Genomic DNA, 17,561 nt, shown 5'->3' on the forward strand with positions numbered 1-17,561 from the left:
AAAACTGTTGTGTGTTTGAAACAAAACACACAACAGTTTTTAAGGTAATTATTATACCTACATCAAGTAAATAATGTAAGTAATTTATGATTTTCGAATTTTAATAAGTATTAAAGTATATGTTCTACATACATTGTTAGATATATAATATTATTTTCAAATATATACAATTGAGATTAGAAGCTAACAGCTATTTCATAAAAATAACTACGTAAGTATGTACTTCCATAGTTATTTTTATAAAATATATTGACTCCATTAATCGTGATCGTTTTTTCTTACAGCTCCCTGAATAGGGTAGGTAGAAGTTCTCTCTGCATACCCTACTATGCGGGAAAAACATAAAGCAAAATAATAAATTTGTGTTATTGCCATTGTTCAAGCGTAAACGTTGCTTTATGTTCAAATACTAGTGGACCCGGACGCGGCTACGCCTGCTTGAACTATAAGAATATTAATTAAATATTATATAATATATTTATTTTTATAAGGATGAATATCAAAATATAAGTTCATTTTGGGTGACGTTTTCTTAAAACAACAAAGAAACTTTGCAAACCGGTGCTTAGCAACGACGGTTGTTATTAACATGGCAGAATAAATTGCATGTCAAATTAGAAACTATTTTAATTTATTAGTACATATGTGTAATGTAATGTTATATAGCCTATAGCACTTCTGAAGAATGCAGCTTTCATACAAAACAAAAACATAGTAAATCGGACCAGTAGATCCAGAGATCTTAGCGTTCAAACAAACAAACAAACAAATATTTATATAATTATTTCCTCCTTTCCAAATATTTATTTCCTTCGAGTAGATATCAAACCCACAGCGTTACACAGAGGCGTTTACAGTCACACACTTCTGCTCCTGCGCCACGACGAGCCTCAATCACAAATTAGCCCGCGCTTAATTAGATATACAATAAATTAATTTTTAACAAAAAGAAAAACCGACTTCTTACAACGAACTACAAAGTAACTAATAATTTTACAAAGATTTTATAATTTTGAAGCCGTAGAAAATATCATTACAAACTTATATAAGTTGTAGATAATTTCCTAAACAAATATTGCATTCGCCCGCTAACTTATGCTTGTCAACTTTTATAAGTCACGTTCCTGTCGACCTATAATCATGAAATCGGTATGGATCGGTAAGTAACATTTGACTCGCGTTTTATGTTCCAAATATATTAATATTTTTATTAAGATTTTCTTTTTTTTTTGCAAAGTCTTGTGCTATCCTCTATAGACACAAGACAGTCTTTAGTCTATACTACAGGCCATGTGCGCTGTGAAGTGTGAAGCATAAATGTAAATTAATTATCTTGAATTTTTATCTGTGGTTGTTCATGTCTGCCCGTCTGCCGTTTAGTTGAGAAGATCCTCTTGATTCCTTTTGTTATTATTAAGATATTTAAAACAGTATTCAAAAATGGCTTTACATATACCAAAAGCCCCTGGAGTACCGCAAATGTTAAAAGATGGAGCACGAGTAAGTTTTATATAAAAATATTTATCATAACCAAAACGTTATACGGCATTAGTCATGTGGGATCGGTGTCCGTATGATTTTTAATTTTGCGATATCTTTGAAAATATACTAAAATAATCTTATTCACTACATCAGAACTAAATGTCTCATTAAAATATATTATTTGTAATTGATACATTGTGAATAATTCCAGTATTTCATTTTTATTTAAAAAGTACTCTTATTGTACCTAATGATTTTCAGATGTTTTCTGGCTTAGAAGAAGCGGTATATCGCAATATAAATGCGTGCAAACAATTTGCTCAAAGTGTTCGTTCAGCTTATGGTCCTAACGGAATGAACAAAATGATTATCAACCACATAGAAAAGCAATTTATAACAAGTGATGCTGGAACTATTATCCGTGAGTTGGACGTAGAACATCCAGCTGCTAGGCTAATGGTACTGGCCAGCCAAATGCAAGATTCTGAAGTCGGTGATGGAACTAACTTTGTCATAGTTTTATCTGGGGCACTCCTTGAAGCTGCAGAAGAGTTATTGCGTTTAGGTGTCACTACAAGTGAAATCGCAGAAGGCTATGAAAAAGCTCTTGATAAGTGCCTAGAAATACTACCAGAATTAATTTGCCACGAAATAAAAGATTGCAAAGATATTGAAGCTGTGGTTCATGCCATAAAACCAGCAATTATGTCAAAACAATATGGAAATGAAGAATTTATTGCAAGTCTTGTAGCCAAAGCTTGTGTGGCAATCTTACCTGAAAAAACTACATTTAACGTAGATAATGTCAGAATATGCAAAGTAAGAAATATATCTGACTTTAAATAAGTTTCTTATTTCAATGAATTTAAAAATGCTGTTATAGCACAGCACTGCAATATCTTACTAAAAATATGACAGGTGCCGGTTTGATTTACACTTGTGGTAATAATTTATTTTCATTTTCTTGCTCTTAAGTTTTAACAAGACAGAGTGTAGGATTAAGTTTCACGCTCACACTTTCACGTTTCACACACAAACTTCATTATTTTGTAAATATTTTAGATACTTGGAGCTGGCCTGTTACAATCTGAAGTATTATCGGGAATGGTATTCAAAAGAGAAGTTGAAGGAGACATTACAAGTGCTAATAAAGCTAAAGTAGCAATATATTCATGTCCAATTGATATTACACAGACAGAAACAAAGGGAACTGTTTTAATTAAATCTGCTAATGAACTTCTTGACTTTAGCAAAGGAGAAGAATCCCTGTTAGAAAAGCAAATTAAAGATATTGCTGACTCTGGTGTGAAAGTTGTAGTTGCTGGTGCTAAATTTGGAGACATGGCCCTTCATTTTCTGAATAAGTATGGTGTTATGGCAGTTCGCCTCAACTCCAAATTTGATCTTCGCCGTGTTGCTAAAACTGTCAATGCTACTGTAAGTATATATTTCCTCTAACAACAGTTATGTCTTCGAAACTCTCTATGCCTTGATAGATATTTAAGTTGCCATCAAAAACAATATTAGTTATTAAAATTATATTAAGTTAATTATGTCTACAATACAAAGAGGTGATACAAATCCCGCTTAGAAAGTAAATACCTAGATCATTTATATTATTTTAGTTTTAAGCCTAGTTTGAGTAGTAGGTATAAAAAATATATAGGTAATAACTTACAAAGAGTTGCAAAAAGGTACAGCCCACGTGTGTTTAAATGATTTGTTAAAAATTAAGTTCCCCAACTCAACACACACCTGAGGCTTCGAGAATTCGTAAGAATAAGTTGTTACAAGTGTATAAGAATTTTGGCATAACTTGATGAGAATATATGCCTTAGTGGCCAGAGCACTTGCATGGTTTCCTAGAGGAATTGGTTCAAATACTGCTTTGTTACAATTTTTATGTTTTCTACACAACCAGAACCAGTTAATGAAAATATTAAATAAACCACAACACATTTAGTTATGCCCCATCACCTTATAATGTAGATCATGTGTGACAATATCAATATAATCTTTTTGTAGGTCCTGCCAAGATTGACAACTCCTACTGCAGAAGAACAAGGTTACTGCGACTCTGTAAGAGTGGACGAAGTCGGTGACACCAGAGTGGTTGTGTTCATCATGGGAAGCAATGAGTCCCGTATATCCACTGTTGTCATTAGGGGGTCCACGGAAAATTATATGGATGATATTGAAAGAGCCATTGATGATGGTGTCAACACATTCAAGGGCATTGCTAGAGATGGAAGGTATTTGCATTTGAATTTTAAGGTGAAATTTCTTCAGGATTTTGGTGCTTTGATACTCAATAAAATGAAGCAATATTAAAAAATCTATTTTAATGTGAAGTTATATGTCATATTTACTTAAGATAATTAGATATCAAAAAACTAAAGAAAAAAAACATAATTAAAGAACATAAAAGTATGCACATGTACTAAGTCTGTAGTGTAAAATAATAAAGGAGACACTAAAAATGACAAAAGTCTGGCAAGTGGAAGTAGCTTATACTTAAAAAAACAGCCTAAAAACTTTAAATAAATGGGAGGCTTCAAACATTTAGTTCTCTATTTACCATCTATATCTCATCAATAAAGTTTGCTATCCAGGCTGGATAGCTTTCGAGATGGTTAGCTGTGTGACTCGTTGACAATTTATATTGAGTTGCAGTGATGTCTATTTTCTCTCTTATCAAACTCATATTTAAAATTACATGAACTGGGAGTTCCATATATTACAAAAAACGATGGGTCGTTTTTTGTAATATATGGGACTAGTGGACGCGCGCAGCTTCGCCTGATTATTTGCACCCTTAGGGGTGAATTCTAATAAACCATGAAACATGTGTTCAATGAAATATTTTTAAGAGTCATCAAAACTTACAACCCCTATTTCACCCCTTTAGGGTTAAAATTTTTCAAAATCCCTTTTATAAGTTGATGTCCAATGTTTAATTCTTTAGTGGTCGATGTCCAGATTACGAAAGTAAACATTGTTCAAATTTCACGTTTCTACCATCAGCAGTTACGGCTGTGCGTGCGTCTTACCTCAGTCAGTGAGGACAAGTCCTTTTATATATATAGATTATTAATATGTTGGAGGTGCTGGCAGACCTCGTTAATTGTATTCCATATAACCAAATGGATTTTAAAACAGTTTTATATAGAAGCAGCTTTTTCCTATCAAAAGTTTTAAGTAACATATTAACAACTAATAGTGACCTTTGTATTTTAGATTTTTAGTTTAATTTCGTCCCATTTAGTTTCAAAATGTTTTGTTCATGTGAGCCTATGGTACAATATATCCAAATACTTTACTATATATTATTATAAAATCTGTAGACATACATTTGTCAAGAAATTGCATGTTCAATGGCGGAACTCAACATCTCTCTTTATCTACCAATTTTTTTTTAAATCTACAATTGGTTATCTAGCCATAATCAAATGTTTTGTTCTTGTTGCAGGAAATATTTCATTTCATTAAATACTATCCTCCCATCTCCCTCCCTCCCTACTATCTTCAGCATAGTCGGGTGGACTATGCTTCAATTTAGTGTCTCTGGTGTAGTCACAATATTTGCCTCCTTTAAGTCTTGTGATGTCATCATTGTTATTTACCAGGTACCTTGCCAGTTGGTTTGTGTGCCATTGGAGCATTTCTCTCTATTTAACAGTGTGTATTTTCACATTTCCGTGTACTAAAAATGGAAGCTAATTTAATTGTAATCATTCCCCAAGAGGGATTCCAAACCTGCTACCAATATATTCATACCTTGTCGCACTTCGAGTTTAAGTTTTTTTTTACAATATAAGAGATTAATTAATTATGAACCATTTACCTGATTTCACTTTTTTAACATTATATTAGATTTTAACACTTTTCAAGTGAAGTTTTTCACACTGATGACAGAAAAATATTTTTTAGAAAACATACTAAATTTTAAAGATTTTTTTTTTATTTATTTAAGATTTCGAAGAAGCAGGTTGGGGTCCTGCTTCTTCTTATTTGCTTCCTTCTATCCTATCTTTGTATGTGTTCTAGAAAATATCATATTGATTAAATGAAACAATAGAATGTGTTTGAAAATTTTATTTTATTCCAGATTTGTTGCTGGTGCAGGGGCAACGGAAATTGAACTGGCCCAACAACTTTTACAGTATGCTGATACTTTGCCAGGATTAGAACAATATGCAGTCAGGAAATTTGCTGTGGCTTTGGAGGGCATTCCTCGGGCTTTGGCGGACAACTCGGGAGCAAACGCAACAGAAGTTATAAACAACATCTACAAAGCACACAGGGTATTTTAATTTTAAAATTTTTTTGTAATTTCGCAGTGATAAATGGAAAAAGTAAGAGTTGTATATGACACATTCTAAGAGCCCAAGATGACTCTGACTACTGACTATACTCATCAAAGTATAGTGGGTTACATCAAAATGATTAACGAAACGTAACATAGCCTTCTTAATAAAGTAACTATCCAATACAAAACATATTTTTCAATTGGAACTATTGGTTCCTGAGATTAGCACATTCAACAAACAAACCCTTCAGCTTTATAACATTAGTATATATGTATCTTAGTTAAGATATTACAATACTTGTATAGAATATACAAGTAGATAAAATGTTATAATACTTACTACTTGTATATTCTATACAAGTAGTAAGTATTATAACATTTATTTACTTTTTTTAGGAGAACAATAAAAATGTTGGTTTTGATATTGAATCAGCAAACAATGGTGTGTGTGATGCAAAGGAAAAAGGAATTTTGGATTTATTTGTCTTGAAAAAATGGGGCCTTAAATATGCAGTTGGTGCAGCTACAACCATTTTAAAAGTTGATCAAATTATTATGGCTAAAAGAGCAGGAGGACCAAAACCTAAAGCAAAAGCAAGCAGTGATGATGAATCTTAATACTAAAATAAATTTATCACAAACTAGAGCTCGTTGGGGCAATATTTACTTTATTTTTAACTTAACACTATTTTACTGATACATGCTAATTGCTAAAGTTGAATTGCTTTAAATTGAGATACTTATTTTAGTATTCAATAATTTTGTCTTAATGACAGCGTAATAAAATACTTATTAATATGTTGTAGTTTTATTTTAAAAATTTCTTATTTTTATATGTAGGATGATGCAATATTAATATGCAAATCAAAGAGCATATCCAGTACCAGAAGTACTTCTGTACTTTTTCTGGCTTCCCTTTCGGGCCACTATCCCACATCCACAAAATGATACTATCATTAACTATAAATTATTAATTTTATGATACAGTCACGACCAAAAAAAAATTTAATATCACTTATAAAGTAGTTGCTCAAAAATTATTTTGTTACCTTTCACCGTAAAGATTTTATATCAAACAATTGCAAAAATAAGCGACCGCACATAATTTTTATTAAAGATTTTACTGTCTTAGGTCCACAACATACTTTTATTACACTAGGAATAAAACGAAAAATGAAACCAGGGAAATTTAGTGGCGCAAATCACCTGTAGTCTTGTTAAATTCAACATGAGAGGAAAATAAAATAATGACACCTAAAATGAGTAACAAAGTAGGAAATTCGTCTTTGGAACTTTTTGTAGGACGGATTATAATACCGATAAAATTATAACAAATACTTATAAGAAAAAAATCGTTACGCCAAATAGTCTAAAATCTAAATCTTAATATATATAAAATAAAAAAAAAATCTAGTTGAAACATAGTATATTTTAATATTTCTTGTGAATTTACGAACCAAATTGTGTCCCATGAATCACAGATTCAAGACTTTATATGTTACACTAAACTTCGTATCCAGAGGATGTCCTGACTAATATCTGTCCGATATTTGTTTGTGGGCATACGGGTACGCGACCCCGGATCCTCGAGCCGCCACTCTTACATCCTCATCCAGTCCGTAAGAATGGTGTCCTAACTCCCCCCCCCTTCCCCTCCTCTTTTCCTTAGCTCCCTCCTTTTACCTATCCTACCCCCTCTATTTTCCTCTCCCCTCGGTTTTTCCCCACAAAGGGGTTTTGGAGGTCAGACGGCAGTCGCTCCATTTAAAAACCGCCAACCGCCACTTCAATGGACCGAAAAAGAAACAAAAGAATGGGTACGGCTAGGGCGTCGCCGCAAAACGACGCGCAGGCACATCGCCCTACACCTGCGACAAGTGGGCAAGGGCTACCGTGTCATGTACGGGCACGGCTAAAGACGCTAGTACCCAGACGGAAACTCCGCTTTGCAACGTGGAATATTGGCTCTCTGACCGGACGATGCAGGGAACTCGCAGATGTACTCATGAGACGTCGGGTCCAGTGTGCCTTCCTCCAGGAAACACGCTGGAAGGGCAATAAGTCCCGTAACATCGGACAGGGTTACCGGCTTATATACACTGGGTCACCTTCGGGTAGAAACGGTGTAGCGGTAGTGCTTTCTGAAGAGCTTCAGAATGGGCTCCTTGAAGTTGACCGTCGCTCCGACCGCTTGATGCGAGTGAGGGTACTGATTGAGGGCGTTATCACAAACTTAATCAGTGCCTATGCTCCCCAGGCGGGATGTAGCGCGGCCGAAAAGGAGACATTCTGGGAGCAGTATGAAGGGGTGCTACTTGCTGTGCCGTCTACCGAAGTGGTCTTAGTTGGGGGGGACTTGAACGGGCACGTCGGTAGGGCTGCTGAGCCGTATGAACGTGTTCACGGGGGTTTTGGGCACGGTCTTCGCAATGCAGAGGGAGAAAGCATTCTGAGAACCTGTATTGCGTCTGATCTGGCCGTCGTGAATACGTTCTTCCAAAAGAATTCTCAGCACCTTATCACGTATAAGTGCGGGTCCCACTCAACTCAAATAGACTACTTATTGACCAGACGGTGTCATATGGGCAGGGTAACTAACTGTAAGGTCATTCCAGGCGAAAGCCTAACGGCCCAACATCGTCTTCTTGTCATGGACTTTAACGTCACTCCGAAGAAGAAAGTAGCCGAGAAACGTAGGCCTCGGATCAAGTGGTGGTTGCTGAATGGACCGATGCAGACCGACTTCCTGGCAGAGGTGAAAAGTCATAATCTTTCGACTAACACCGAGACTGCTCAGGAGGCTTGGGATCGGGCTCAGTCGGCAATCATTGCGGCAGGCAGGCGAGTTCTTGGCGTTTCTAGGGGAGGACGTGTCATCGACAAGGAGACATGGTGGTGGAATGACGAGGTCCAGGAGGTGACTCGTGAAAAGAAGGCTGCCTTTAAGAAGTGGCAGGAATCCAACTCTCCTGAAGACAGACTGGAGTACACAGTAGCTAAACGTGCCAGTAAAAGAGCTGTAGCCAGAGCCCGCAGTGAGAGTTTGTCACCAATGTATGATAAACTTGAAACTGTGGAGGGGCAGAAGCTCATTTACAAACTGGCACGTTTCCGGGATAAAGTGACGCAAGATATCGCAAAATGTCTTTGCGTCAGAGATTCCCAGGGCACGCTGCTCTGTAATCATGACTCTGTGAAGGAGAGGTGGAGAAGCTACTTCCAGGAGTTGCTGAATACTCAGCACCCATGCAGTCTTCATCACGACCCACCGCCTAACCTCGGACTTATTGCCCCAATAACCCTAGACGAAACACGTAATTGCCTTCGACGCATGAAGAACGGAAAAGCGGTGGGACCTGACGACATTCCGATCGAAGCGTGGAAATCGTTGGGCTCTCTTGGTGTGCTCATGCTTACTGACCTTTTTAACCATATCTTGAACACTGGTAAGATGCCGCGTCAGTGGCGGCTTAGCTTTATTACCCCTATTTACAAGGGAAGGGGCAGTGTTCAAGATTGTGGTAGTTATAGGGGCATTAAGCTTATGAGTCATACCATGAAGCTCTTCGAGCGCATGATCGACCTCAGGCTCCGCCGAGAGTGTACTGTCTCTGAGTCTCAATATGGATTTCAGCCAGGATCGGACACCATGGACGCCATTTTCGCCCTCAGAACTTTGATGGAGGCATACAGGGAAAAAAGGAGAGCTCTGCACGTGGCCTTTTTAGATCTGCAGAAGGCCTTTGACTGTGTGCCTCGTCAGTGTATCTGGTGGGCATTGCGATCCAAAGGGATCCCTGAGGCCTATATTGAGATTATCAGGGGCATGTACCACGATTCCGCTTCTATGGTTAGGACTGCTGTTGGCGACACTAGACCCTTCCCGATTACAGTGGGGGTTCACCAGGGCTCGGCTCTTAGTCCGTTCTTATTCAATGTAGTGCTCGATACTGTCTCGGCTCACATCCAGGACCAGCCTCCATGGCTGATGATGTATGCCGATGACATAGCACTCATTGCCGAGAACCGACTGACGCTGGAGCGTAAAGTGGACCTCTGGAAGGGTACGCTTGAGAACGGCGGTCTTAAACTAAATGTGTCGAAGACAGAGTACATGGCCTGCGGGAGCCGGGACTCGAGCACCATCCTTATAGGTCCTGAGCCAGCCGTTAAGTCGGAGAAGTTCAGGTACCTTGGATCCGTTATGCACGAGTCTGGAGGCATCGACCACGATGTCCATGGCCGGATAAGCGCTGCCTGGGCCAAATGGCGGGAGGTCACTGGTGTGGTCTGCGACCGCAGAATACCGCCCAAGCTCAAGGGGCTGATATACAAGAGCATCGTCCGACCGGTTCTTTTATACGGCAGCGAATGTTGGCCAGCACTATCTCGGCACACTCAGGAGCTTCACGTCACGGAAATGAAGATGCTGAGGTGGATGTGCGGCGTAACGCGGTCTGACCGCATACGCAACACATTCATTCGAGGTAGTCTTGGGGTCCGTGACGTAGCGGATAAGCTCCAAGAGCGTCGCTTGAGATGGTTTGGCCACGTTACGCGCCGGCCTAAGAACTATGTCGGACGCAAGTGCCTTGCTATACAAGTTCCTGGGGCGCGACCTCCCGGACGCCCAAGGAAGCGCTGGTTGGATGTCGTGATGCAGGACATGAGAGCCAATGGTCTAACCACCGAGGACGCAAAAGATCGTGCAAAGTGGAGTAGGTTAAGTAGGAAGGCAGACCCCGGTAATAGCCGGGATTAATGCCAGGAAGAAGAGAAGAAGACTAAACTTGTGGGAAATGGCCAAACATGTGATTGACAAAAAAATTATAAAGTTCAAGTTTTTTATAATTTCTTGGTTATAATATCAAAAATAACGTTAACTATTGCCAAATACTTAGCATTGGTTTAACTTAATGCCAGACACCTCACCTCTAAACTTACAATAATTACAAGCGCCTATAAATATAATATAGCAACAGAATAATTTATTAATTATTTTTAACAAAACAAAACAAACAAAGAACGAAAAAAATCAGTATTTGCTTCTAATATGACCGTTGAAGCTCATAGCTTATTACAAGTAACATATTAGGTTAAATAATCTCGCTATGATGTCAACCGAACATGAATTACTTAGTCGATACTATTGATTTTGAAAATCTGATTATTAACTTTACTAGTCGAAAAACGCGTAATGTCCGTTTTTAATTATGGTAATTTTGCAATATTTTTTACCATAATCTAATGTTATAGCTTATATATAGTTATTATAGTTTTGAAACAATTTAAAATTATATACGAGGGGAGATCCAAAAGTTCGTGGAATGGATTGGATGGAGTAGGGATAGGAGCGCTCGCTTAATGTCATACTACTTGGGACTCATCATTAGTATGTAAATAGAGTTTCAGCCCTGTTGCGTTGGCCAATTTCACGACTTTCATTCAGCAAGTTCTCCCCAGCTGCTCGAAAGAAGTCCCAGATCTGCCTGAAGGGAGTTTTGAGATCTCAGGGACGCTCAGGGAGCTAATCCGACCTAAAAATTCTACTATCAGAGCCCACGACGCGTGCCCGAACGCCGCAAACAGTAAAAAATTAAACGATCTTAGGAGACAAGCCCAAATCCCAATTTGAATAGCTCGGGGGCGAGTCTTGGGATAGTCGACTCAGGGAGCATTCGCCATCGTCCCAGGCATACTGGGCGCAACATGTCGCGAAATACGACGTCCGTAAATCGATTCACAACGACACGGCTGCTATCTTCTTAGACATAGCCAAAGCCTTCGACAATGTCAGACACAACGGCCTGCTCTTCAAGGTCTGTCGTATGGCACTGCCAGACTCGCTCGTTCACATCATTCGGGAATACCTGTTCCGATACAGATTAGAAGGGACACTATCGTCCTCTAGACCCGTCCTCGCCGGAGTCCCGCAAGACTCCACCCGCCTTTTCACCTTTATTATACGCGCTTTACACTAGCGATATCTCACGTACAAATAAAGTCCAACTTGCGATGTATGCCGATGACACCGCCCTTTACACCAGGGACCGCTCCGCTTGGATCCTAGCCGAAAGACTGCAACGAGCTGCCGACATCCTAGGCGATTGGTTTAGCAGGTGGCGGTTTGAGGTTAACCCGGAGAAAAGCGTAGCCGTGAGGCGAAAGAAAAAAAAATATTTCGATGGTTTAGAAAAATTAATTCATAGATCCAATAAATGTATTCAGCTTAAGGGTGATTATATTGTAAAGGAAAAATAGATTTATTGTTTCATTTAATTTGGAACCCTTTCATTCCACAAACTTTTGGACCTCCCCTCGTATCTACTCTACTGTGTTCTGAAATCTGAAATTATTTTGACCATTTTAAAGGGCATCAAGTCCTAAGCTGCACCAGGCAGCAAATACCCTAGCTACGCCACTGGGCTTATTACAATTTAGGGGTCAATGGATAAAGTCATATGCCAAAAAAATGGAAAACATCGTAATATCGCAAATATCATGGCTAATACTGAGGGCCACCCTACGTTCCTTTAAATGGAATATAAACTTATTGTAAAAAATAAGATTAATTAAATAATTTTATATAATTACTAGTGGACCCGGACGCGGCTACGCCTGCTTGAACTATAAGAATATTTTCGCGTCGGTCATAGTCATACTATGCCGCCTGACGGTTAGGTCATTTCGAATCAGTGACATCTCCTTAATTATTTATTAGAATGTTATACAATAAATTATAACTTAAATCTATATATAATGCTAAAAGTGACTATTATATTTATTTCGGTCGGTTTCCGGCGGTAACGGTCGCATAGCGACGGTTGTTATTGACATGGCACAATAAATTGCATGTCAAATTAGTATATATGTGTAATGTAATGTTATATAGCCTATAGCACTTCTGAAGAATGTAGCTTTCATACAAAACAAAAACAAAGTAAATTGGACCATTAGGTCCAGAGATCTTTCGTTCAAACAAACAAACTCTTCCGCTTTATTATATTAGTATAGATACAAAAAGTTATTTTATACACAATGGTAGTAAAAATAAACTTGTTCAATAAAATTTATAATTTAATTGAATTGAATTGAATTCTTGGAATATGGCGTTTCGAGCGTGCCAGTCGAGCACAGTTCATTTCACCAATGTCACGTTGTATGGAAAAGACACGAAGGAAATTGACCGGTAATAAAAAAGATAAATATACACAATTATAGAATACATGTAAAAAAAGAGATCCAGTGAATTTATAATTTCACTAGGCAATTAAAAAAAGTAATTTGCTGACAGTTGACAGATACACAGTTGACAGACAATAATCGACAAATGAATATCAAGGACTAATGATTGATCTTCTAGGTTTCAAAAATGTCAGTTTAAAAATAGTGACAGACGTATGTGCATTTCTTAAATAGTATCGTTTTTATTTATTGGTATCAAAAATCTAAAGAAAAGTAGAATACCAATATAGTTATCAACAAAATGTCATCTTACAAAGTAAGCGTTTTATTTAGGAGTATTTATCTACTTGAAGATTTTTCTTTAACAATTAATATTTCTTGTTATGTGCTTTAAATTAATATGTTTTTTATTAATTATAGCCTATCGACTCCAAAAGGGAAGAATTCCGACGCTATTTAGAGCGAGCCGGTGTAATGGACGCATTAACTAAAGTTCTGGTTAGTCTTTATGAAGAACCAGACAAACCAGAAGATGCCCTTGAATATGTCCGAAAACACTTAGGCACAGAAGGAGGTGACGACGAGCTAGAAGCTGCCCGAGCTCGAATTGCCGAACTTGAAGCTGAAAATGCCCTGCTTAAAGGAGAAACAGCTCCAACAGAGGGCTAACAATGTCATATTTATTATTAATTAAAAGGATCTCAATGACATGATCTCTAAAAACTTTGTTGAATCTAATATAGTTATAATGTTATGTATGAGAGGTATATTTTTGTTATCATTTAAGTAAGTTCTTATGCAAGTTGCATATTTTTTTTATTTGATTTAATTTTGTTACTTACAGTATTTTACTTTCTAATACTTTGTGAATTAAACATAAGTACTATGATAAAACTGTGTAGTTCTTGTGAATCTCACAGTAAATTATTTTTTGTTGCTCAAAATTATAGAAAATATATTATGTTTAAGTTCCTGTGCAGTGGGCACAAATAAATTTCTTTATTAAAAATTGAGTATTATTAAATTTTCCTTAGATACATATAATACAAAAATGTATTATTAATAATTAGTAATTTAATAATAATTAGTATTTTGTTATATGCGAGTAGTAGTGAGTTTAGCTTCTTTCATTATTTTAATGATGGTTTCTTCAAGCAAGGATTTGATCCTTATTTTATGACAATGATTTTTTAAAAATTTATATCTTACTATAGAAGATTGTATTGGGAATGAAATTAAAACAAAGTCAATTCAGTATTAATGGTGTTTACTTAACAGAAATATGGAACTATTTGTTCCTCACATAATAATCTACAGAATTTTCAGAAATATTTTAAACAGCTGCACTAATGAGCTCAGTGTACTTTTTGACTTTGCTGGCAACACTCATGTCTACATATCTATCACCAATAGATACAACCATGCCTCCAATTAAAGAAGCATCAACTCTTGCGGTCAATTGTAGAGTTTCATTGCCTTTAAGGAATTTCTGAAACAATTTACATATACATAATGTACATTTATGTTTATGAGGATATTAAAATATTTATTTGTATCTATAAATTGAGACCCTTGTGGCTATGGAGCACAAGTGTGACTGTAACATGACAATTGTGAGTTCAATTCCCACTCGGAGGGATGAATGCATATTTTGATTTTTTCTCTCTGATAACATGCACAGTGTTGAATTTCACCACTTAAAACAAATGCCTCGAAAATTAAGAGTAAAGTGGGAAACTGAGTGTCGTAACATTAGGTTCCTTCTGCCTACCTGATATATGTATCCCACATATATGTTATATTGAATGTGCTAATCAGGAACTACTGGTTTGAATGGAAAGAATCCGTTTATATTATTAGATAATCCATTTATAGATGTTTTTGACTGTATTATATCATGTTAACTATTTTGATAATCATGTATCATACAAAACTATTATACTTAGTCATTTCCATTTCACTATAAGGGCAAAATTGCAGGTAAAAAATAATATTATTATATAATTCTGTATTATTTAACATTTGAAATGCACCTGATACTCAAAGAGTCTTAGGTTTTATTTTAATACAAGCGGCCTGCCCGTGGGTTCGCCCGACGATTTATGTTGTACTAAAGTATTAGAATGTTTAAAAGTTGTCCTGAGAAAATTAATGCTTAATTCAACAGTATGTTTTTTATGTGTTATCAAGATACTTTTAGTACCTACCATTTGTTGACAATAGATAGCGTTACACATGTCTATTTCTACTATCTCAAATATGAACTTCTTAAAAACTTAAATACTTATATCTTTTCATACAGTGAATCGATTTCAATGAAATAAAAACTAAAACCTTCTCTGAGTTACTTATAATTTGTTGTGTACTTTTTACGTGATACGTGTTCACATAAACAGACAGACAAATAATCCAAAAATGCTGGAAATGGATTCTGTTAGTTATCCTTTAACACTGGCTAATTTTTTTTAAAATATTTTCAATGTACAGAAACTACTTTTCTACAGATTTATTATAAGTATAGATGAGAAATATTTATTTAAAATGTATAGATATTAACTGTGCTGATTTAAAATAATATACAATCTCAAAACATACTGGACAATTAAAAGGAAGGTATTTACTAAAATATCTGTAATAAGTTGTAATGTAAAATTAGATACCTTAAGTGCAGCTTCCAAGTTTTGTCTCTGTGCTGGATCTAGAGGCTTAGCAGTTACAACTTCACAAGTGACCTCCCCACGGTGTGCGGCCATCATGATTTTGAAGGCATTAATAACAGCTTCAAGTTTATCCAAACGGCCATTTTCAGCCATAAGACCTAACAAGTTGCTTGTGGTTGGTGACATGCTGGTCTATTAAATAATTTAAATACAAATTAGAAATCAATTCAAAATATTATTAAACAGACTTATGTAAGCACTTTTGAATTGTTGAATGAACATAAAGTTGCCTCTGGCTTGGCAGGCAGTTCTGCTAAGAAGCGGCAACACACTATACAGTTATTTTTTTCAATCTTTTATTTTCATTTTTAATTAAATTTAAAATTTTACTGTACAGTAAAAGTGTAACTTTATTTAGATTCAATATGGTCTAAAAACTATAATTATTATAAGGCCAGTTGTGGAGTAAGGAAAAGGGGGTAACAGTAAACACAACAGATTTGATTTCCACTCAAAGAAATGAAATTTTAAATTTCCTCATTCAAACAAGCAACAAGCAAGCAAGCGAGATTGCAAAGCTAAAATACTTTATTACTAGTATTCTTGACTATATGAAAAAAAATACAAAATTATTTATTTACTCTCTCATGTTACAGTTCAGTGTTACAGTTTATGTATCCATGTTTTTTGGTGGTGGAATTGATACAATTAAGGCAGAATATATTTTTTTATTTTTAGTTATTAATTAAATTTTAAAACTTTTAAGATTCAATATACATAATAAATATAGTAGTATAGTGTTGTAAAAGCTAATATATGTTTACATGACACTGAATCAGATGAGTAATAAATTGTCCATGGAACGCATTTACAGAAATATACCCTTTATATAAGTTCAAAGGCCAATAAATAAGAAATCCATATAGTACACAATGTGAAAATTCAGAAAGTTCAGATATAAAAATAAGTATTTCAGTAACTCAGTTTTCGATTTGAGGCCCAGAAATGCTGCCTGGGAATTGAATACTGCTTACAATTAATTATTATAAAAAAAATATATAACAATTAATTTAGAAGCATGAATGCAGTATAAATAAATGAGCACTTACTTTAGAGGCGACATGCTTTAAAGCATCAACTTTCAAATTTCTTTTCAAAGTCGGGTTTATGATGAACTCTTTGAGTTTAGCATCAGATTTAATAGACTTTTGGAATTGAGACAGCTCTTTTTCAACAGCGTCTAAAGCTTTGCTTTTAGAAGCAGCTGAAAATAAAGCTGATGCGTATCTGCCCTCCAAACCAAATACTTGTACAGGAGGTTTTACAAGTTGAGCTGCAGCTGATGAAGTGCTCAATGAGCGAACCTGTAAGTTACGTAATGGTAAATTGAATGTGAATCTTATCTTTCATTTGAAATATAAATAATTTATTTACCAGCATATTAGTCTTCATTAGAGACATGATGATTTATTTATAGGTAATGCTCAATGCCCGAATATTCAAAATTATTAAAATTCAAGTGATCTTCCCAAAGCCGATAACACACCGCCGTGCTATGAAAGCACAGGCTATATAAATATAGGCATTATAAATTTGACATTATATACAATTTATAAATTACCTGTGTACTCCTATTTTTTATCTATCAAATCTTGCATTTCTATTTCCTTTTGTTGACCACAAAAGGATATCGCTACCATAATCATATGTTTTCTAAGCAAATAAAATAGATATTAAACAATATAAATCAGACGAGAATTTACATTAACATTTTATATAGAAAAATTCACTTTCAATTTATAATAATTTGAGATGTAATTTAAATAATGAAGTCATTTTTAGCAATACTATGCTTTCCTTTAAAATATTGATGAGAGTAAAAAATAGTAACAAGCCGAAATACGTATAATAGATCGATTCTTATT

At 35.7% G+C, this 17,561-nt stretch overlaps 3 protein-coding genes across 3 annotated transcripts; 2 read left to right on the forward strand and 1 right to left on the reverse strand.

The window, feature by feature from the left end:
* Positions 1-1,280: 1,280 nt before the first annotated feature.
* Positions 1,281-6,589, forward strand: CCT8 (chaperonin containing TCP1 subunit 8). Its single transcript, XM_085201533.1, has 6 exons — positions 1,281-1,500; positions 1,744-2,301; positions 2,545-2,919; positions 3,508-3,734; positions 5,591-5,786; positions 6,188-6,589. The coding sequence occupies exons 1-6, from the start codon at positions 1,441-1,443 to the stop codon at positions 6,407-6,409; spliced, it is 1,638 nt and encodes a 545-aa protein (XP_085057659.1). The 5' UTR covers positions 1,281-1,440; the 3' UTR covers positions 6,410-6,589.
* Positions 6,590-13,133: 6,544 nt separating this feature from the next.
* On the forward strand, positions 13,134-13,985 carry LOC146529277 (c-Myc-binding protein). Its single transcript, XM_085201541.1, has 2 exons — positions 13,134-13,292; positions 13,397-13,985. Exons 1-2 carry the CDS (start codon positions 13,278-13,280, stop codon positions 13,643-13,645), a joined length of 264 nt encoding a protein of 87 aa, XP_085057667.1. The 5' UTR covers positions 13,134-13,277; the 3' UTR covers positions 13,646-13,985.
* A 241-nt stretch (positions 13,986-14,226) lies between these two features.
* On the reverse strand, positions 14,227-17,228 carry ATPsynO (ATP synthase subunit O, mitochondrial). The gene is made up of 4 exons (XM_085201539.1): positions 17,071-17,228; positions 16,746-17,000; positions 15,637-15,828; positions 14,227-14,465 (listed from the first exon to the last, which is right to left on the reverse strand). Exons 1-4 carry the CDS (start codon positions 17,095-17,097, stop codon positions 14,310-14,312), a joined length of 630 nt encoding a protein of 209 aa, XP_085057665.1. The 5' UTR covers positions 17,098-17,228; the 3' UTR covers positions 14,227-14,309.
* Between the last annotated feature and the right edge of the window lie 333 nt (positions 17,229-17,561).

This window comes from Heliconius melpomene, chromosome 18 (assembly GCF_056956725.1).
Source record: "Heliconius melpomene rosina isolate 202511_hmr_F chromosome 18, ASM5695672v1, whole genome shotgun sequence".
Lineage (NCBI taxonomy): Eukaryota > Metazoa > Arthropoda > Insecta > Lepidoptera > Nymphalidae > Heliconius > Heliconius melpomene.